Source organism: Strigops habroptila, chromosome 14 (genome assembly GCF_004027225.2).
Source record: "Strigops habroptila isolate Jane chromosome 14, bStrHab1.2.pri, whole genome shotgun sequence".
In the NCBI taxonomy this organism is placed as follows: Eukaryota; Metazoa; Chordata; class Aves; order Psittaciformes; family Psittacidae; genus Strigops; species Strigops habroptila.
The window spans coordinates 9,409,378-9,431,835 of record NC_044290.2 but is presented as its reverse complement, the minus strand read 5'-3'; the positions used below and the strand labels follow the sequence as shown (position 1 = coordinate 9,431,835).

The following is a 22,458-nucleotide window of genomic DNA, read 5'->3' as shown; positions in this document are numbered from 1 at the left end:
TCAGATGCAGGTATCTCAAGCTAGATGAGACAGATTCCACTGGTGTGCCTAAACCTAGAGCTGACAAAACACCCCAAATTATATGAACAAGAAATTGCTTTTAGGCTGCCTGGAGTTGTTTGCAGGAGAAATGTTTTTAAGTCCTCATTTTCTGATCATCCTCTGCATAGTCACTCCTAAAGCCAGCTAAACCCACATATTTGTGGGCTGAAGAAACATGCAAAATATTCATCAACTGATTTTGCCATTCATTTTCCTACATACAATAACTGAGGTGAAAAAACCAGGAAATGAATTCTTACAGGCAAAGGCACAGACATGACCATATTTCCTCCATAGACAGCAGGTACGTATAGAATACTTGTCCCAGTGTGTGGATCTATCCTTTGAACAGGACTTGGAGATTTCCCCAGATTGGGGTGAGGTCCCAGAGGAGGAGGGGGAGGAGTATATGCTCGGATAGGATTTCCGATTAGAACAGAAGGATTGGGCTGAACTGAAAAGAAAGAAAGAAAGAAAAAAATATATATACATACAGAAACAGAATACAAAGGAGACTATTTCTTTTTCCTTTTATCCTAACAGCATCTATCTTTACAAAGCATGTGTGCAACTCTCTAGCAGCACAGGTCTGTGAGAAAGCATTAATCAAATCCTGAATCCCATTTCACAAATTTGAAGAGGCAGAAAATTCCAGTTGAAATATAGAGAAACAGGTATCTAGTAACTGCATTAATGAAAGAATGTCTCATTAAATATGCTGACAGTCAGAGTAGCTGTTAAACACTGCATCAAGAAATAGAATCATCCTCCTTTAAATTTATACTTTTTCAAATTAATAACAAAATTATTTAGCTGTTGCATGCTACATTGCAAAAGTACGATCAGTAGTATCTGGATACATGACAGCACAATCTTAAGTTCAAAGTACATCATAAAACAATGCATGCAATATAATATCCTAACTCTTCTAGTGCAAATACACTGATACAGTATTTTACATGATGAATTTCAAACAAAGCCGTTCTTAAGAGGCCAACAACTATGTTGTGTTAAGGCTCTGAAGTCAGCATGCACAACACCTATAAAGGGACAACCTCAAAAATACCTAATGTCTAGTTAACAGTCTATAACCTGTTTCCCAAATGCACACAAGTAGTAAATGGCTTTCAAAGACAGAAGAGACTAGATACACAATTTATGTCACATAACTATCAACTCCACTGAAGCCAAATCAGCGTGAGCTCAGAGGAACTCCTTCAGTAACAGCAGATTCTTACCAATTCCATCAGGTGGGAAATGGTCATTCTGGTTATGATGATGGACCTTGCCCTTTAAAGGGAAAAAAAAACAATAATAGTAATGCTTTGCATTCTTACATAAATCAAAGCTTTTTATTTCAAGTGAACACTATAATTAAATACAAAATAGAGTTGGAGATATTAGCCCACCATTTTATTCTTACACATTCAACTGTCCAGCAGCCCCATTACCTGACTATGAATTCACAATGTTGGACATTAAATCCCACTAATTTAATTAACCAGGGGGTCAGTCGTTACCAGTCCCTCCCCTAAGGGCTCTTTTCAGATGCACAGAGAGTTACAGCAAGCTACTTTAGAGTTTCCTTTCCCACTATTTTATTTCCCACTGTCTCACTTCTTTCATGAGCAGTGCCCAGTACTAACGTAACCCTCACTATTCCTCTTCCATGCAGTTCTTACTGGAAGCATGATCCATTTTCTTCTCCAGGTTTCAGCTCGAAAACCTTGGAAAGCAGCTGCCACCAGTTTTACTCAATTGCTCACTCAGCCTCATCAGACATTGCCTCCCTACCCTTCATGTATCTGCTTCTGAACTTCAGCCCCACAGTGACTGCTCCCTCAAAAGTACAATATAGTAAAGTCCTTAAAAAAGGAAGTTAGAGAATTGAGTTTATCCCTCCTACATACTCATCAGTTTACAGCATCAACTAATTACTTCACATGCATAAACTGTGAGCACATATTCAAATGAAGTACGCTCTTAAGTCTTTTGCAGGATAGGAAGAACTTACTTAATCTGGACCTAAGTACATTCATAAATGTAAAATAAATCTAAAAACCCTTTGATGCTGCAAAACTTTTCTTGCTCAGGAGATAAGTCTAGGCAGTGTTCCAGCAGTCTGAGCAAATTAGGGTACAAAGACAGGTTGTTTGACAATGTTGACTCATGCATAAACCAGATTAAAGAACGGGTCTCTGAATTCCCCTCTCCTTTTAAAAATGAATTATTGAAAAATAAAATAATAATTACTTTTCATCGCAGTACTTAAAAGAAACCTGTTTATTCACTAAAGAGAGCAAGAGTTTAAAAATGTAGGGGAGCTACATGTCTTAATCATTTATGGTTAGTAGAAGGCATTTCTTGATCTGTTCTGCTGTCAGTTAGCATCAAGCTGTATGTCTAACAAATCTCCGTTCTACCTACCACACTTGTATTTCATAGGTGGCATATTTTTCAAACTGAAATAGCAAATAATTACATCAATTCTTAAGAACAGCTGTCCTGTTGAACAAGAGCTTCAGCATGTAACGGTATCAGATTGGTAAATACAAGTCAACTGGGGCCATTTGTAAATTGGGAGAGGTGCTGGCTTTCTTTTGTCTTATTCTTTTTATAGTTTTGATGACTTAATAACTCTATAGTAGTCTATTATTAACTTAATCATTGTAATTTCTCAAAGACTTCCACACCAAGGCTCATTTCCCCACCCAGCTACTAAATACCTAAACCTACACTTTAACCGATGGCAATTGAGAGCACTGGAGTGCTCTCCAAACTGAGACACCCAGGTTCCCCTAAAAACTTGTTCCACATCCAGAGTATAAAAATCCACATTATATGGAGGCACTTAAGGCACATTCAGACCAAGATTTAGGTGACGTCAAGCAGTCAATAGCCCTGTCACTCCTAGGACCCCTCTTTATTCAACAGGAGAAGACTATTCTCCAGAGACTTACTCAGACCTGTGATCCTCACTGAGTGTATAAGATGTTTAGGATGATGCTTCATCCCGATTAAGTGCCTAAATCCAGACCAAAAAGCTGGAGCACAGGCAGTGCTGTAAAATTCAGAGCCTAATTTCCTGCACACCAACTGCCCTGCGGGAAGCTCCGAGTTCTGAAAACTTTGTTTCCACAACATCACCTTTAATAAAGGCTGTGCCTATCCAACTCTGCTACTCCTTCCACAGTTCCTCCATCCCCAGCCAAGCCACACAAACGCAGGTGAAGGCAGATGCCCTGACACACAGGGCTGCCATGAAACACAGCAGCCCACAGCTAGCCAGCATCACATCAGCCAGGTTCTCAGAGAGACAGGACTGAAACTTTCTTTCTTATCGAAAAAATAAATAGCAAAGAGGTTTTTCATGTCCTTGCATTAAGGAGGAGAGATTTAGGTTAGACATTAGGCAGAAGTTCTTCCCTGTGAGGGTGCTGAGGCGCTGGCACAGGGTGCCCAGAGAAGCTGTGGCTGCCCCATCCCTGGCAGTGTTCAAGGCCGGGTTGGACACAGGGGCTTGGAGCAACCTGCTCTAGCAGAAGGTGTCCCTGCCCATGGCAGGGGGTTGGAACTGGATGAACTTTAAGGTCCCTCCAGCCCAAACCAGTCTGGGATTCTGTGATTCTACATAAATCCAACAGCAATTCTGATGACTAAGGTGGTACTGTTTTGACAAAATCCCTCTTCACTGCACGGATGTCCATACACCACAAAGCACTGTACCAGAGGCTGTTGCCATTTTCTCACTACAAAATACACCAGCACTAGGGTTTTAATCTTTCATCTTTTAATGTTAAATATTGTACTTAGGAGGTCTAAAATAAGCAAAGCTAACCATCTGCTTTTAGAACTTGAGCAAAGGGAAATGTATCACTTATCACAGCCATTTTCTGTGTATGAAATATTGAGCATTACCTGCTTGCTTTACTTCTGTTACTGCACATGCTAGCTGACAATTGTATTCAGAGGGAAGAGATTTTATTATAATTACGATATAGATGGTTAAAACACTTAAGATTTTAAACTGAAAATATAGGGCTGGCAGTTTGAAAGCATCTCTTTTGATTTCTTCAGCTCAAGTTCTTAGTTTACTAACAAACTGGAAGAAAAATAAACAGTACAGTCTATTCACAAGACTCTCACTTCCTTTATTTTTAATGTACTATACCTGTATTTTCAAATACATTTCTTTCATTTTAGGAACCAAAAAGTATTAATAGTGATGTTCTATTATTAAAGAAAGTGCACTCAAAGCTGAAGCACTCATGAAAAACGAGAGTGCAGCAATGGCTTTTTAAAGACAAGTTTTTAATTTACCATTTTCTGTAAGCCTAGTGTTTTGACACATGACTAGATGCTTTAGAAATCTGGTGTTTGTTTCAGAAAGAAATGCATCTTGATGAAGAAACCAAATGTTCTCACTTACAAACTCTCTTTTGGGAAAGACTGCCAAAGGGAAGGCTTTCCTTTTTGTACTGTTTAAGTTCAAAATGCTGCCATAAAAATGTCACTTAAATGATACAGCCTGCAACAAAAATGCAAAGCTATGGAAAATACATAGGTTCCTTCCTTCTTGTACAATAGAATTCATCACAAGGCTGACAACCTGCATTTTAGTTGCATTTCTAAACCCAATTTAATTGAATTATAACTCAAATGATTATGAAATAAACTATAAAGAACTATTAAAATAGAATTAATTACCAATATATCAACCCCCAAAAAGCTCCAAAATGTGGTGTTCTTTATCATCTTAAGGAAACTATGTATTTTCATCACTTCATTACCTGCTTTTACAAAACAGCTGAATGGTAATTTAATGTCCCTGCCCTCTTGATGCTAATGAAATCTGGTCTTGTAAAGGACATTATCAGTGAGCTAATTTAGGGATCCACTCTTTTAAAATCCATTTGAGGCCAAGATCCTTGGCTGAAGTTTGTCACTGCAACAGTCAGTGAACATGCCAGAGTGACCCAAGGGATACATTTTAGTAAGGAAACCAGGCTTGGACAACCCCAAGCTATATTGCTAAATACTGTATTATAAATGCAAGCCTAGAGCTTTCGCTTAAAAATGCTGAGGATCCCTCTGGGATCTGCATTCATATCTGATTGTATTGATGCCAATTTAAAACACGCGGCTTGTTCCATAAACCTTTTCTATCATTTCTCAAAAGGCATTTCCACATTCACTTCCACTTTGAGACAAAATTCATCACCAGTAAAACCTTACCTTTGGTGGTGACTGCTGCTGTTTGGTGGTATTGGCTGAATGCTGATGCCGAAGAGCTCGCGGGATAAACTCGGGAGCCAGTGGGTTCAACACGTAAGTTTTCTTTAACTCCAAAGCTTCCAACTGAGCTTTGATCTGTTCAAATGTGATACCGTGGAGACTTTCATTCTCATGACATAGCGCAATAAACCTTTCCCAAAATTTCCTACGGAAACAATTTTTAGAAACAATAAAAAAGAGTAAGACTCGATGGCTGTTGTTAAAATTAAACCAGATTTAATATAACCGTGCGGCATTTTTATTTCTCATGTATGCTCGTTTTATACACCAAGCAACCTGATCCATGCATCTGAATCCCACAGCATAATGCAAAGCTCCCCAGTCATTTAAAATGGACGTTTGGATCTGGACATGCATATCAGATCGCAGCACTGGGTGTGTATCATATATAAGATGGCAGGGACAGGTCTAACTTGGAATTTTCTCCTAGAAAACCAAAGGTAGACAACACAGTGCTTAAAATTCTGGAATGCATGTGATTTATGGAATTTATTAAAGCTCAAAGAGTCACAGGGATTATACAGATTCTCATTCCCAGAAATGCCAAAAAGATTCTATGAATTTAGGCAGGTCATTCAAATCCAGTGTCACAAATACCAAAGTTGAGATATACTCTCAAAACTAGTGTTGTGAAGCACTTCAGAGTCACGTGAAGATTAATGTGCCAGGACTATCTAGAGGGCCTTTGAAATCCTCTGGTGGAAAACAAAAAAACCCTTAAATTTCACATACAGAAGACATTTCAAGCCAGAAAGACAACCACCAGATGACACATGAACGTTCTGTATGCAACTTTTTGGAAGGTGGAGTGGTTATTTAAACCAGGTAATAAAAGAACATTCCTACCTGCCTCCTTCTGCTTTCTCATGACATTCTATTGCTTATAAAAGTCTTTATATTTTTAACATCCACAGCAGGATTTACACAAAAACTTCACACTTATAATGCTTTTGATGGTTTTTTTAACCTCAAAGGAACATTGTGAGTGAAGTTACTTAAGCCTAAAAGATATTTAAATAGCGTCTGAAGATGTCACTTAAGAAAACCAAAACAAACCAAACAAAACCCCCCAAAACACCTGATTGAGCTGTTTTCTTTCCAAAAAATCATCAATAATAGAAGTTATTGAAAAAAGAGTATTAAAAAGAAAATGATCTTGAAGTTGTCCTTGACTATAACTCATTCTAGTTGACCCTTCAATTATAAGGTCTGGCCTATAAGCAAGCAACTTGTAAAATGAGAGATGGCTGCGCACTAATTTTAAAAGCAGTGTCACATTTTGCTGAGTAGCTGGTTTTGTGGAACAGAATAAATGTCTTTCTTGCAAGAATACTGTAATGTTACTGATGTATTTAAGAGTTCAAAACAGTTTCCCTAAAAGCCCACCTTCAGTCATGATTGTATAGACGTAAGAATTGCTGTTTGAAAATTCAGGATGCAAGATGGCTCTTTTCTGCATCATGCTGTAAGGCAAATCTATCTTGCAAGGTTTTAAGTGAGGATTAAAAACCAAAATGAATTACTTCACTGTGACGCTTTAACGATGGAACTCCCTCTGATTAATCAATTCAGTCACCAAATCTACTGCCAAGAACCACAAATCCACTGAGACCCATCCACTTGTGCTTAAAATGCCCTGAGCAGTCTCTCTACACATGGAGCACTTGTACTGGGGTGTAAGAACAGAGAATAAAACGCTGCTGCTTCTGTCTTACAGTGTGCTCTGGAGTTTAAAGGGAGTGTCTGCCACAACAGCCCTGTCTAGGCTCATTGTAACACACAGAAATGTAATGATTACCCTGGGCATACTTCACAAAGCTCTCTACGACTATCATTACAGAGTCTTGACTCATTTTGACAGGTATTAGAATATTTATAAAATTCAAGTACTCTCTAAACTTTTTTGAGGTCTGCTTTTCCTAACGAAATGTCACTTTCAGACTTCTATACTCCTGTTGTACTAAAAAAGAACCATCTTTCTAGCAGCATGCCTGAGCCCCTCCAGCACTATTTTCGAAGAGTGAATGTTCAATTATTCAGTGAAACAAGACAATGGCGTATTAAAGGGAAAGCTTGAGATACATCTTAATAAAGCTCCAATGCTCCTTGTTTCTTAATTATCTTTTTGTTTCATAATTCGGAACAGCTATACATATATAAACAGCTGCTGGCCTTCAAAAGGCAAACTCAATCCCTAAGTGCCAAGACTGTAACACATGTACAATGCTGATAGCCTATGCTTTTATTTTAGCAAGTTTTTGCATGCCCTATTTCAGATATTTTGAAGGAGCCATACTTGGAGAAATTGCTGAGCCCCCACGTTGAAAACTGAGTCCCTTTTGGGTATCTACATTAAAACCTCCACACTCAGGCTTATGTGAAAATTCAAGAGATTATCTTCCTCGCTTCCGCTTCAGGATTTCGAATAAGACACATGGTCATTCTCCAACAAAAGCTGTATTTAGACACATAGTTGGAGAACCAGTAATGGTCCTAGGTGCTAACTGGACTAACTAGGGATTAACTAACTCTCTGACTTAGGCAACACTGCACATCCTGAACCCCAGTGCAGGGAAGAGAAGCAAAATTTATGAACTGAGAGTAATTTCTGAACAAGCAGTAAGAGAAATCTCAGCCAGCACAGCATGGCAACCTCTACAGCTAAGTTATGCATCTCTGCAGAGAAAGCCAATGAACTAGACTGCACCAGCAGACTGTAACAGATGCTCATCATTTGTGGATCAAGTGTTTGGGAGGCACAGAGCTTTCTCATCAGTTAGTTACATAAACCAAGTATGTCTAAAAAAACCAAGCAGGTAATGGGGAAAGTGAAATAAAATCGCAACCATTATTTCTCTTTCAATAAGCTGTTATTAGTCATTTAGAGCAGATCATTCTAGTAATGTATGGATACTTTTGACACGTCCCCAGCAGATAAGAGGTTAAATTCAGGTTATAATTCATAAGTGCAGTAAACAAAGGTTTGGTTTCCATTTGGGCTTTTCAATTCTAGTATTTGAAAACCACATCCCTTTTCAATACAGTAGAAGAATACTGCTCAGGAAAGTAGAACACAACATAGATGTAACCACTGCCTAATACGTATTCTTAGCTTTATTTTAATAATGTAGTCAGTGCAGTGTTTCCTCTCTTTGAGAAATAAGCCTCAGGGTTTATCTCTAATCATTTCAAAATTTCAGCTCTTCCATCGAAAAAGAAATCTTTGAAAAATAAGAACTTTGTATCCTTAACATCAGTGTTCACATATCTTAACATTTTTCACATTTCTTCATTTAGGTCTGTAAAAAGCAAATTCATTCAAATCTTAATAAGTTTTTTCCTAGTGTCATGAAGATATATAAAAACGTAACTAGCAGTTTTCAAGTCTTCTACCTTCATATGACTGCCATGATATTTAACCTTAAAATACTACAGTACATCACAATTTTTAACTCTATATACTAATTTTACTTATATAAAAATTGTAGTAGGTACTAAAAAACAGTAAAAATGAAGCATCTTCAATTGTTACTGCCAAATAAAAATTAAAGCAACTACAAATACATTAAAGAGTTTAACAATGAGCAGGTGGTAGATGTCTCACACTTTTTCTCTGTAGGCTGTTACACATGGTGACACTATGACACTGGATAAGAAGGTAAGATCAGAACATAACAAGAACAAAAAAAAAAAAACCCAACAAAAAAAGCCAGACTTGTCCACCCATAGAGAATATTAGCTGCAATGCAGTTATTTTGAGGATTTAAATACAGTGTCTTATTTGACGCCTGAAAGAACATCTATCATTTTACCAAATCCATCAGCCACGACAAACACATTTTCTAGTATCCTTAGACCTGATGAACTAAGGAACATGTATGAAGTACCTGCATCTTCCAATGGAACACAAAGCAATAGGATCTCCCACCACAGCTACCAAGGATTGTGCTCTTGTAATGGCAGTGTTGAGAAGTTTGTAATTAGACAGAAAACCATAATCCAAGTCTTCTGTTGAATCCTCCAGTAACTGCTCTTTCCTTTTAATTGGTGTTTGCTTATGTTTGCATGTATGCCGTGTTCGTACTGTGCTGAGAAACAAGACTCTGAACTGTTTTCCTAAAATGAAACAAAAAACAAATGTCTGAGATAATAGCAGCTACGTCTGCTAGTAACACAGAGCACTGCACTCACCAGCCAGACTTCACACCTAAATACTCTGAAGAACTGATAGCTACCCTTCACATGAAGAGCTTTATGCAAGAATAATAAGATTTAAAAATTTTAGGAGACGCACTATAAATAGCATATTCTATTACCAGAATACTTCCCCTTTAAAAAGCTTATTTTTCATCTTAATATTAATCACTCCAGAACTTTCTGAAATGCTGATTATCTTTACAACATTGCCAGTCAAACAATTATAAATCTTAGATTAATTTATTCTACCTTAAAAAAAACCTAAGTTCTGGACATTCTTGTTTCGTATTTAAGAATTTCTCAACCATACGAATATCTACCATGAAACAACAGAACACCCAACAGTAACTCGCTGTCACTCAGTCACTTGATTATCTTCCTTTGTTTATTACTGACTAAAAGTGCAACCTAGCAACAGGCTATGCCTACACAAAATTCTTGTTATCCATGTGATTCCAGGAACAAATACCAAAATATGTGGACCTCTTTTTTACAGTCACAAATGCAAAGAAATCAGTAAAATGGTTTGAGGCTAAAGCCTTTTTACAATTTTATTTGGAGCTCTGTTTTTCCCATTAGGATGAAAATCCATCAGTTTTCACATTTTTCACCCAATCCATTTATTTTTTTAAGTAAGCTTGAACTTAATTTTGAAGAAAGATAAATCTCACATCCAGAAGTTTACTGCTTTGGTATTCAGTGGTGGAATAGCATCTAATCAGCACACTTGCCAGATTCATTTTGATACATTGGGGTTTATGGGCTATATCACAGCTCTCCTTTTGTTCTGATCGTTTTAAGATGATTTCGGTAAGTCTTACTTAGCTTCACCAGTCACATTTCTCACTTCCTTAGCATATCTTTGAGACACAGAACTATTACTTACCCTGAACGTTTAGCACTCTCTCCACACTGACATCAGACAGTCTTTTTTTCCGCAGCTCAGCCCGAATTCTGAACACTTGATCAGCATAAGGTGTTACGACACCTATACTGCCATCATCCAACTTGCCCCAGGCAACAGGCCATTTTCTTCTTAATTCTTCTACACGCTCCACTACTTCAAACACCTTAAAAGAAAGTCAGAATTCTTAAAAGCACGCTCCACTGAAGATTGTTCTTTGACATAGCAAGATAATATGAATTCTAAAGCTCTAGAACATTTACATGACACAGTACTACACAGCCTTCCTGAGCAAGCAATAATATTATTGCATCCTAATGATACTCTAACATATCATGTATTAAACCCATGTATTTACTATACAGTACCCCTTTTTAATCTTGAAATAGGAGTTTGACCACAAAAATGTCACCTTTAAAGTACAAGCTGGGAAATTATATTAATAACCTTCATTTTCATGCTTACATTTTTCTTAAGAAAATGGCAAGCGCAGTAGGACATTTCTTACCATACTTTACCTAATTTCCAGAAGTAAATATACTGCCTAAATAGAGATTATTTTATATTTATACTGGATTTTATATATGGCATATCAGAGTTTGTTAACTCTAGAAAGCGAGTACATATATCAGAGCACAATCACTTCCCATTCCAAAGGATAGCATCAGGAATTTCACATTATTCATCAACTGCTAATTCATCTCTATGAAACACTACTAAGTGTGTTACCCAGGGGGACTAATGACTAATAAAACCTGAAAACCACCTCCTGTGAGGAGAGAAGCTCAAAGTAACCTCCTGCCAAAAAGCATCAGGCATAGCAGCTTCTGTTTAAACACACTGAACAGAGATACTGTGCTATGGAAGGTAGCTCTGAATAACTTTATGGATGGGTTATGGCTCCTTTTTTAATTTATTTATTGATTTTACATTTTTTAAACAGTTACATTTACTATGTCATTCAAAATATCTCAATATAAGTCAATAAATATTTATCCAGCTATTTAAAGCAGGATAATTGATGAATGCAGTTTTCCCACAGCATCACAAATGGAAGCTCAGTCACGTAACGGAAGCAAGGCAGAGAATCTTTCCTACAAGAACCTCATGTATTCTTAACTTTCCTCTCTTCCCAAGTCATCCAGTTATCTGGGGGCATTAAATGGAAATTTAATGTTCTTAAGCTTTTATATTATCTCTTCTTCAAATTAGTAAGCGGGAATTCTAGGGACTTCTAGGGACATTTCAGGAACATGGAAAGTGAAATCACAATGGGTATATATAATAATACAAAACACAGTAGTTCTTAACTGCTTAAAGTCTATTGTTTCATGCTGACTTCTTAGCATCTAAGATCTGACTGTATGACACAGGTTCTCACGTATGTAGCTTTAAAAAAATTAATCTAAACTGGAACAGTTTATTGAAAAACTTAGGAACTAAAAAAATATCAGGAGGAAACTAATAAAGCAAAGAAAGATCTCTTAATGCTTTAAAAGCCTAATAGTTTATTGTTAACAACTTCAGATTTTCAAAGGGCAGTGAAATATGTGGCTGGTTTTGAGCAAACCCTGACTATAACTTTTTGCAACATAAATTCTTGTATTTAAAAAGCTAGTTCTACTGAAAAAGGATATTAGAATAAACTTTGATATCTATAAAAAACGTAGCACAAATATAATGATCTTACATAGGTATTTTGGCAAGCTTCCCTGTAAGCATATAGCTTCTGGCTATGTATTCAGAATTAACACCATATAGGGAAATTTTAGAATAAAGACCAAAAAGGGAAAGCGTATTTTCCAGATTAATACTTCATAGAGACACCAATGAACCATAAGATGCCCCAATGCAAATGTCCATTAAGAGTCAAACGGCAAAAATCTCCCTCATCATCTGAATTTCAGTTTTTCATGTTGGTGTTTAAGCAGCTGTTGTCCTTCATTTCTGCCTGTAGCTATTAATGACTCACAACCTTCAGACAGTTACTTGGCCACTGAAGATATTTTTAGGGTTTTTCCAACTTTTGTTCAAATGGCAAAGCAATCCAAGTAGATTAATTGAAGTAGTCAGGTGCCTTCAGTTTTTTTCAGTGATGTGTCCAGAAGTCATCGGAGCTTCTTGTTTAAGTGGATATTTTAATACATCAAAGAATGCATAACAAGTGCAGCATAACAACAAAAAGGTTTAAAATTGTGCATCACATGAACTGCATCATGATCAACAAGGTGGAAACACAGACAGCTCTGCAGTGCTTCATAACAAACACTGCTGCTAAACTGCAACCTAACTTCTGTTAAAATTCCTTCTCAGTTTAAGAAAATTAGTGGTATTTCTTGGTCTTTCTTTAAATCTTTTTGTTGGGGCTAAAAAGACATCTTTTTGTTGGGGCTAAAAAAGGAGTTAAGTCACCCTCCCATAACTTGAGGTGACCGGAAAAAGGCATGTTCTTCTACAAAAAGTATTACCAAGTCAGAGTGGGGTGGATTGGAGTGCATGTATTTGTTTCTTATGGGGTTTTGCAGGGTTTGTTGAGTTTAATTCAAGGGAAGGAATGAGAATATAAGGAATTTTTGAAGAATTTAAATATATCTATGTGAAACGAACATACTGAGAATAAGTTCTCACCTAAAAAAAACCCCACCTTATCTGCACATGATCAGTTAGACACTGATCCTAAATATATTAAAGCAAATATGAAATGTTACTCCAGAGGACTCTGAGTGGGAACATTTCTACAACAGTCAAAGAAATCTAAGTTTTACTTCAAATTGCAGCTACTCTCAGTTGCTAAGATACATCCACCAGAATGTCACAAAAAATTATGAGGAAAGACATCCTGAAGAATGAGCCTGAGAGAACTATATGCAGCTTAGAATTTGCAAAGAAAAAAGAAGATAAAATAGTGGAAATATTTACTACAATTGCAATGTTCACTTCTTCATGTTTAGCAAGCTCCATGTTCCCCTCTCCTAGTAGAGGGCAATTTATGTCTTCCACCTACACTGAGCATAAACCAATAAATCTGGGAGGAGTGGTGCTTTAAGAAAACAATCATGAATAAAGCCAAAGAAGAGTTACCTCTGCATTGTTGTAAAAAGCTGTACTATTTTTTTCTTGCACATCTTCTCCACGTGCTGTGAAGAAAGTCAAAGGGTAGAAATCTTTATGGGCTGGCTGCTTTCCACTTGCCATCAATTTGCCTTCATAGAAAAGTTCAGATGTGTAACTGCAACAAGACAAAACAGAATAAAATGTGGAGTCTACATATGAGCTCACTAATAAAATACGCAAATCTCACTGATAAAATATGCAATCACATATACCTGAAGAATATACCACTCTTCTGTGGATTCAGTTGCGAAACAATTTCTTCTGCAAATTAATTCTTAGTTATGAGTTCTCATGAAACAACAAAACAGTCTTTTTACAAGGACTGCTTTTTCCAATAGAGCTCCAAAGTCAGGCTGAACTAATGGCTTGTTCTTTATTTCTTTTGGTCTCTTTACTTAGGTAAGTAGGTATGATTAATGAGTCCAACATGAACCATCTTCCTACACTTACTTCTGTCTTACATGCCATGATCCCATTTGTCAGAGTAAATTCCATATTATTAAAAAAATAGACTTGAGAATCAATTAAATGGACCAGAGTATTTAACAGGTTCCACTTCACACAGCAGCACTTTGAAGTGGAATTAGGCACACTGGACTTCCACTAGACAGCTGGCTAGCCCCAGTGGTGTTTCTGCAATCCTTACCTCAGTGTTCACACAGTGGATCTTTCTGGAACCCACTGTCTGAACTCCAACTGCTGAAGTGAATTTTCATGAGGTAAATTTCATTGAAGTGATCTCTAACCAAGAGCTGAAATGATCCCTTTCTTTTCAGATTCTCTCTCATTTTGAACTTACAATTTCAAGAAATGGGTAAAATGTTTAGCACCACTCAGTCTATAATGACAGAGTCCATAAAATGAAGACGGATCAAGCTGTGTAATCAAATATGTTACATTCTCACTTCTGATTCCCCAGAGCAGTTAAATGCTTCTGCTTTGAACACAGTCATAACCTAATTAGTATGACTGGATACCAACATAATATTCCTCAGTACACATTTGAGCCAGGATTTCAACTTTAGCATTTTTCCCCATGATTGCACTTATTCTTTCCAGCACAGCTCATGGATGAGCTCATTACACTAGCAGCCATTAGTTTAGCATAGCATAAAAATGCAAACCCACTGATTAATGTCTCTTGAAAGAAGTAATAAAAGAAGACAACGGGAAAGAAACATGCCCAAAATTTGACCTATTTTTTCTGTTCATAGCTGTACATCTTTACATTGTGCATAGCTTACCATTCCAAGATAATCCACCCCAGTAATTCTACAATTCTAAAACAGCCCAAAGATAAACAGACCCTATATAATACACTGCTTAACAGTTAAAACAGGAAAGTTAGCTCTTCTTTAGCTTAGCATGCAAGTCTTGCAGTCACAGCATCCCCACCCGAATGAGGGGTCTGTAATACAACTGATTGAACCCCTGGCATCTGTTCTAGGAGACTGAATTTCAACCTAGTTACAAAAATTACTAATTAACTTTGAAACAACTAAAGACTTCATTACAGAAACATTTAATGCTTCTCTCTTTATTCAGCTCTGCTGGGCTGAGGAGTTGTTTTGTTCACTTACAGTCAAAGAAACACATGATACAGTGAAAAAGTTCACACCTACTTGATGATAGCTTCATGGGAGCGATAGTTCTCACACAGCAAGATCCTACATGGAAATTCTGCAGGGTAGTGCTCATAGAGCCGATCAAGCAATGAGACATGAAGGTTTCTCTCCCTGGCAAATTCACTGTAGACAAAAGGACTGAGCTGTAATAGACACACACATACAAAGAAAATGTAACTAAATACGTGGACTTGGAATTTCATGCTCCCAACATATCTGTTTTACATCAAAAAAACCAAACCTTACTTTAACTGTACATTCATAGTTGGAAGACATATACCATGGCTAGGCACACCGCAGTAACATAAAGGCCCTGGTTAGCTTCAGTTTCCTATTTCTTACTTGTTCAAATCTTTACCAGACTATGGCGCTTCTAGCAAAAAAAGGTTCCCTAAATCGTAATACATATTCTCTGTATTCTTCAATTCTTTCAAATATCAACAAGAAATACCAGTCATAAAAAGTAGGAGAAACTCTTACCCTGATTGTAATAGTAACTATCCCCTTATCTTTATGGAAATAACATCCCTTGGATTTTCCTTGGTTTCCCCCTCTATTCTATGGCTGGTAAAATGTATGCATCTCTCTCTTTAAAATGAAATTTTACTTGCATATAGATCAGTAGTTGAGTGGGCCAAGGTCTGTTCTATCACAGATTTCCTATGTAACCTTGGACAACTCACTTTGCGCCTCAGTTCCCTTTCTGCTAAGTGAGAATATGCTGTTGTCTCCATCTTAAAGTAATACTGTAAGTCTATGTTACATACCACAGAAATGTGGAGCAGATTAACGTAAAATATATAAATAGAAATATATATATACACACTTGGCATTCAACAATCAACAATTCTACAGCTCTTACCTGCATATGGTCTCCAGCCAAGACAATTCTTGTGTTTTTATTAGCTAATGCTAGAGGCATAATAGTTTCACACTCCATAGCTTGCGCAGCTTCGTCTAACAGAATGTGTGTAAAAAAACCTGCAAACCAGAGATATCAGCAAATAAATGGAACTTGAAATACGATAAAATAAACAGTGATAATAATACAAGAAATTGGACCTCAAGTTCTGTATTCTGATGGTAACCAAAACTAGAAAAAATTCAGTGTCTTACACAATTTCTAGCAACTACTAAAAACCACACAAACAATTTCCATACCCATCAAATGACCACTGCTCAACTGATTGCCAGTGACATTAGCAGTAGCCCACAGTTCTGCCTCTTTCTTCTGATACATGTGACGTTAAACAAGTGTTTTATCTGAGCTCTCCTTATACCAAAAGGAAATGTCTCTTGGCAGACCTCCCTCAGGAGGTCTCTCAACTCAGAAATCATCACTATGAGGCTTGAAGAGCTTTGGATGATGACAATGAAACAGATTTCCTCATATACTTCCGTCCTATTAGCTATTTTATATACTAAATTTCCCACTAAATTTGCACACACACCTGAGAACTTTGCTGGTTATGGGCTTTAAGGAATTTCAGGGGGGAAAAGAAACAGAAATTGAAAGAAAATTTAAATTCAATCTTATAATATTGAACCAAAAGGTTTGCTGGGTGGGTGGGAATCTATGCACTGGATAACTGGGCCACAGTAGATTTACATTTTACGGAATGTAAATTCAAGATAGGTATAGAAGAGACGTGGTTTTATACATTGGTATATATTAGGGTTTAAAACCAAGTATTAGAGGACTTACTGTACCATTCAATTAAGATTATATGCATAGGAATGTAGCAATTTTCTTTGGAAAACATGAATTTCATACAGCTGCACACACATTACTGTGGAATGACTATACAGAGCTTATTGCCAAAGGAGTTACTTCCATCTAAAGACCTGAAAATATTTACCAAGAATTCCATATTCGTTTTCTCTATTGCAACAAATGCCTAAATGTAGCCGTAAAAAGCCAACCATAACTTCCATAAGAAAATTCTACCTTCTCCAAAAAGCAGATGGATTTCATTTGGAGATCAAGAAAACAATGAATGCTAAGGAGCCTCTGCCCCTCAAAAAACAGTCTAGTATATTTCAACTTAGAAAACCCTGGAAGTATCACATTAACACTGCATGGCCTTGTATGTGCAGGAGTTCTTTGCAAAGCTAAACAATTCAGAAAACAAGCTCTCCGTGTGTATTTATGCTTACATGCTCCACTGAGTAATGACTTTACTGAGCATTATATTGAAAGTCAGAATCTCAAACAGAATTTTCTGTCTTGGATCTCAGAATCATCAGATCATAAATCATGGTTCTTTATTTTTAAATCAAGTAAAAACCAGAATAAACCAAAGGTTAATTTGACTGCCAGAGTTTTTAGCATTGTAATAAAGATTTATTCATTAAAAAAAAAAAAAAAAAAAAAAAAAGAAAAGAACATTTTAAGATGATCACTGTTTATTTTTTAACATTGGGTAACTAACTGGCACTGGTAAGAGGAATGTAATTCTCGTGCATGGACACTTCTTACTTAGAAATTATCTTACCTGGTTCAAGATCCAGTTGACATAGATACTGTGATGTATTTAAAGTAACGACTACTACTCGTTGCTTAAGAATGTCTTCTTTCTGTGGCATCTGAAAGGTGGAATGTGTGCTTGAAATCAAACAGTACTGATGCACAACTGGGTGGACAGTCTTTACCCAGCGATTTCTGAAATATACCCTAGAAAAGAAAAAGGGGACTTATTTTCTATACAATTTGAACACAGTGACAGCCTAATATTTCAAATGCTAATATTCTGTTTTCTGGTACTAAATGTAATCTTCAGGAAGAAAAACATCACAACTATGCAGAATAACATGCGAAAATATGCTAAAATGTCTTGGATTTACCTTCCATTATTTGCTGCAGTGCAATACTACATACATGAACAGCTACCAAGGATTAATTCACATATAGAAATCTGTAAATTCGTCACACATTTAAGTTCTGCAACACTCACATCAATGTCTATTTCATTTTAAACTGTCAGTAAACTCCTTGTAAAGAAGTATTTCCTCAGCTGAAATATAAATACCGCCCATAGTGTTGGACCTGCCAGAGCTGCAGTGCTCTGCACATTTCAGCAACTGCAGCCAGAGGATCTTAAAAAAAATAATTCAAAAGACATCAATAAAATCCTGTACTTCCTTTTACACATAGTATATGTCTTCTGAGGTCTAAGAAGCAAACAGTATATTCACCCTATATGCAAGCAAATTCATCTTAGCCCATCACACAGGGGCATAATTACAATACACTATATAAAAGAATGAGAAAACAGTGCCAAAAAGGATGGCTGGAGTCTAAAACATCAGGACGTTGCCAGCAAAGCACTGGGCTTTATCTTTCCATGACACACAAGATAATTTTAATTACCATATCATGACATCAATGATGAATTTTTCTTAAAAAGTGATGAAATGCTACAGCCAGTCTAGATAAATGGAAGAGGAACAGGGAAGACAAAACGACTGCCCCAGAAAACAGAGCAGAAGTAACTCCACAGAGGGATACAGGAATACACCAAAGCCCACCAGCAGAGGATCTGGATAAAGATTTCAAATGGCTTCTCTGTGGGGTGTTCCTCAAGAATATAATCTCTATCAAGTAGGAACTGCATCTATAGCAGAACCTTTAAACTACAAGAAACTATTGTAGAAATATTAATATACAGAATTAAAGTTATTCTTGTTTAATTCTAAACCAAATTAAGATGCTATTACTTCAACTAATTTCACTTCTAAATATGGGATTTAATGCTCTTTGGTTTATCTATTCATTATTTATTTTCACCTGCACTATTTCAAATCCCAAACCCTTAATCAAGTATTTGGAAAAGTGTAATTATGCACCTACATGCATTGCACTGGCTGGAGTTTGGATTTCACATGTCCACCCACGTTTGAAAATTACAGCTCAGTTCGATACAACGTGAGAGAAACAATTATAAGGCTCAGTATAAATTTGGTTTGTGAAAATACAATATCCATTTTGAACAATAAGCACAAAATGAAATGCAAAGAGGAGCAAAGGCCTTTGCATATTCTGAAGGGATTTTTAATTTGACAACACAACCAACCAAAATGGACACTTGAAGACCAAAGGTAACTCTAGTTAAGCCTGGGTTCAGGGTGGGAACAAACACCACGCTCCTGAGACGTTCCCAGAACAAGAAACTTCTAACATTATTCCTTATCAGTCACTGAACTGCTAAGCCTTATTTGACAAATTGTTATTACATCACCATAACAACACAGCCTAATAGGTAGCAGGAGCAAGATAACCCTGCTCTATTTATCCCAGCCTTCATCCAGCTTTCATATGACTCCATTTCTCAGTCTTAACTGAGGGCAATACTTACCTACCCTCTCACAGGAGCACTGTGAGGATTAATGAGTTTATCGTGAGTTTATGTTTGTAAAGCACTTTGAGATTCTTGGATGAAAGGTGTTATTGAAATGCAAAATATTATGGTTATTAGACATTATTATACCATGCACTGTCTTTTATTACCAAAATTCAACTATGTGTGACTCACAGATTGGCTGACAGCATTTCAAACTGCATTGCTGCTTACCCATTAATATATTTTGATGTCAGATCAAAAAGGTATCCCAGAGCTATTATTCACCACTGGCACAAAAACACCTGAGAGATGTGACTACTTCGAAAATGTCATGGTATACGTAAGCCACACTGATTTCTTTCTCAGGTGCAATTTGGGCTAACAAAGTCTCTTGTAATTTCATTATCAGGATTTCTTTTTTCTTGAAGTTAAGGAACCTATTACTGGGTTTTACCAGCTTACCACAAATCATAACGTTTCTCCCTGCAATATACCCTTAACTTCCGATGAAACAAGCAACTAACCTTCTCATATTAATACCTGCATCAGCAAAGTACCTAAATGCCAGCACAGTCAGGTAGTTACTAAACAAACAAGCAAAAACCGCAGCTACAAAACCAAAACCCAGCCATAGCTCACATGAGAGTGTATTTTCTCACATCATGTGCCTCACATCAAGACTTCAATTCCGGAGAAATTAAAACTTTGAAGGCTAACGTTTATGCAAAACACAGGCAGCGAAGTTACTATTAGAACTCACAGAAGATTACAGGTTAGGGACTCAATCCTGTGAAAGCAAAAGTACTGAGTATATCCACTGTACTTCCTAATACTCAGTTAACATACAAAGAATCTGCATCTCGCATGGAAATTCATACCACCTTTATTTCTAAATGTGGCATCTGGATATCTACAACAAAAGCCTTCATTTCTATGGGTCTCTAGCCAATGAGTCAAAGAATGGAACAAACTGCCAGCTAACCTGTCTATTTGTCCATCAACTTTCCAGCCATTACATTAAAAAAAATAAATTTGCCCTAGTATTTCTATTAAATGTTAGTGAAATTGAGTATTTCCTAATATTTCATGGTTTGCTCCCGTTGGTAAAGTTCCATCAAAGTATCACTTTGTACGACAGACTATTTGCAAAAGCAGTGAATTTATATCAGTAATTTAGAATCATAATCACGTCCTTGTTCATGTTTCAGGCTTGGACTGCTCCTAAATCACTTAAAATACACTTCTGTAAGTTAGTAAAGGCAGAGTCAGAACCTCTGAGGGAGGCTAAACGAGAGTTTCGTGTCACTCCTGTCCTACAAAAGCGACTTTTACTTCTCATGTCTCTTTAAGACAGAGTGACTGGGGACTAATTAAAGCTCCTCAAAACTTTTTTCCCCTGTTCTGAACTGGAAAACACAACTCCTCCCAGTTCTTGATATAAACACCAGGATCCTCCCTTCAGGCTGTGCTCCAAAGAACTCCGTGAAGAAACTCCAATCCCAGCTCCTCAGATTTTGTGCACTTATTTCTCACCTGAAATCCCTCAAGGAAAAGGAACACAGAAGCTTAGAGGAAAAAGAACCCAGCAGTCTAATTTCATGCCTCTGTTAAAAGACTATTAAAAATAAAATAATAAATCTCTAAGTAAACCCAAAAAGTCTAAAGAAAACTTGATAAGCACCTGATTTCCCTCTTCCATTTCTTTTGCTCTACCTCCAAAGAGAGGCTCATTCTCACAAACAAGCATGTTCCCAGGGATACAGAAAACATGTGAAGAACTTGTCTTACAACCTGACAGTTACCTCTTTTAATCAATTTTCCTCTGAGGATGGCATAAGATAGATAGAAGCTAGAGTTTCAAGAAGATAAGTGAAGGGCTAAAGAGGCATTTCTTCTACATGGCTAAAGAGGCATTTCTTCTACAAACTAACATTTGATAAGACACATTAATACCAGGTTCAGTACAAGAACTACTCCTGCCAATTTGGAAAAGAGGACAATAGTTCTTTAAAACCTGTTGGGTTTCTGGTTTGGGTTGTGGTTTTTGTTTGCTTTGTTTCAATTCAAACTCTGGTTTGCTCCCATTGATTAATTTTTATAGTCTGGGTATCTCCTGAATCTAGCAGCCACATGCTAAAGCTGCCTGGTTTCAGGCTACAGCAGTACTTATGCATACATGTTATGATTTAAGTATTTGAAAGATTAACTGAAGAGGTTTCAGCTGAGAGATTTTAAACAGAATCAACTTACTTTCTGACATTGCTGAACTGACAGCAATGACATGTTAGGCATAAATAGAAATAAAAATATTAAAAATAGAGATAAAAGCAGTATCAACCTCTTTCCCCTTGGTATTACATACAAAAACCAGTGTATGGATGCAACTAGATTTGAAATATGCAAGTAAAACGATAGTAATGAACAGTAGATACCTCAACCACTATATGCCCAGAAACATAGAGTGTTTCTGAGAGAGAAACTGCTACTATCTGCTCCCTAGGTCTTGACTGAGGTTTTTGGGAGGGTATATACTCTAACCACAGGAAGTGTGCAAGGCCAAGATAGACGGACAACCTGGTCTAGTGGAAGGTGTCCCTGACCATGGCTCTGACTCACCATCTAAAGGTCCCTGCTTCTCCACACTGAAAATCAAGTGTTTAGCACCTAACAGAAGCACTTAGTTGAAGGCTCTTTCCTCTTAACTGTAGGTTATGATTGGGGTTGGTTTATTTCAGAAACACATCTGCATTAATTTACATAAGTATAACAAAATCATTTCAGTGTCAAGTTTCTTCAGTGAGAGTCAGGGTTTGGAGTGTACCCCTAATACAGTTGAATCATCTCATCAAACCCAAGGGCATTTTTTTTCCTGGGTACGAATTTGTTTATGGGCAGCAGGACTAGGAGAATTTGGCCTTCAGGCTTCACTGGTATTTTGTTT

The 22,458-nt window shown here is 36.9% G+C and overlaps 1 protein-coding gene across 8 annotated transcripts in view; it reads right to left on the bottom strand.

Annotated features, from left to right (window-relative positions):
- Nucleotides 1-22,458, bottom strand: part of HELZ (helicase with zinc finger) — an 86,509-nt gene that overhangs the window by 14,652 nt on the left and 49,399 nt on the right. For all 8 annotated transcript variants that reach the window (XM_030506355.1, XM_030506357.1, XM_030506349.1 and 5 more), the window contains 9 exons: nt 17,673-17,851; nt 16,040-16,158; nt 15,175-15,320; nt 13,520-13,667; nt 10,421-10,604; nt 9,225-9,453; nt 5,278-5,482; nt 1,281-1,332; nt 303-496 (listed from right to left, as the gene is read on the bottom strand). In XM_030506355.1, the coding sequence (XP_030362215.1) occupies nt 303-496; nt 1,281-1,332; nt 5,278-5,482; nt 9,225-9,453; nt 10,421-10,604; nt 13,520-13,667; nt 15,175-15,320; nt 16,040-16,158; nt 17,673-17,851 (1,456 nt within the window). The remainder of the gene's footprint in view (nt 1-302; nt 497-1,280; nt 1,333-5,277; nt 5,483-9,224; nt 9,454-10,420; nt 10,605-13,519; nt 13,668-15,174; nt 15,321-16,039; nt 16,159-17,672; nt 17,852-22,458) is intronic.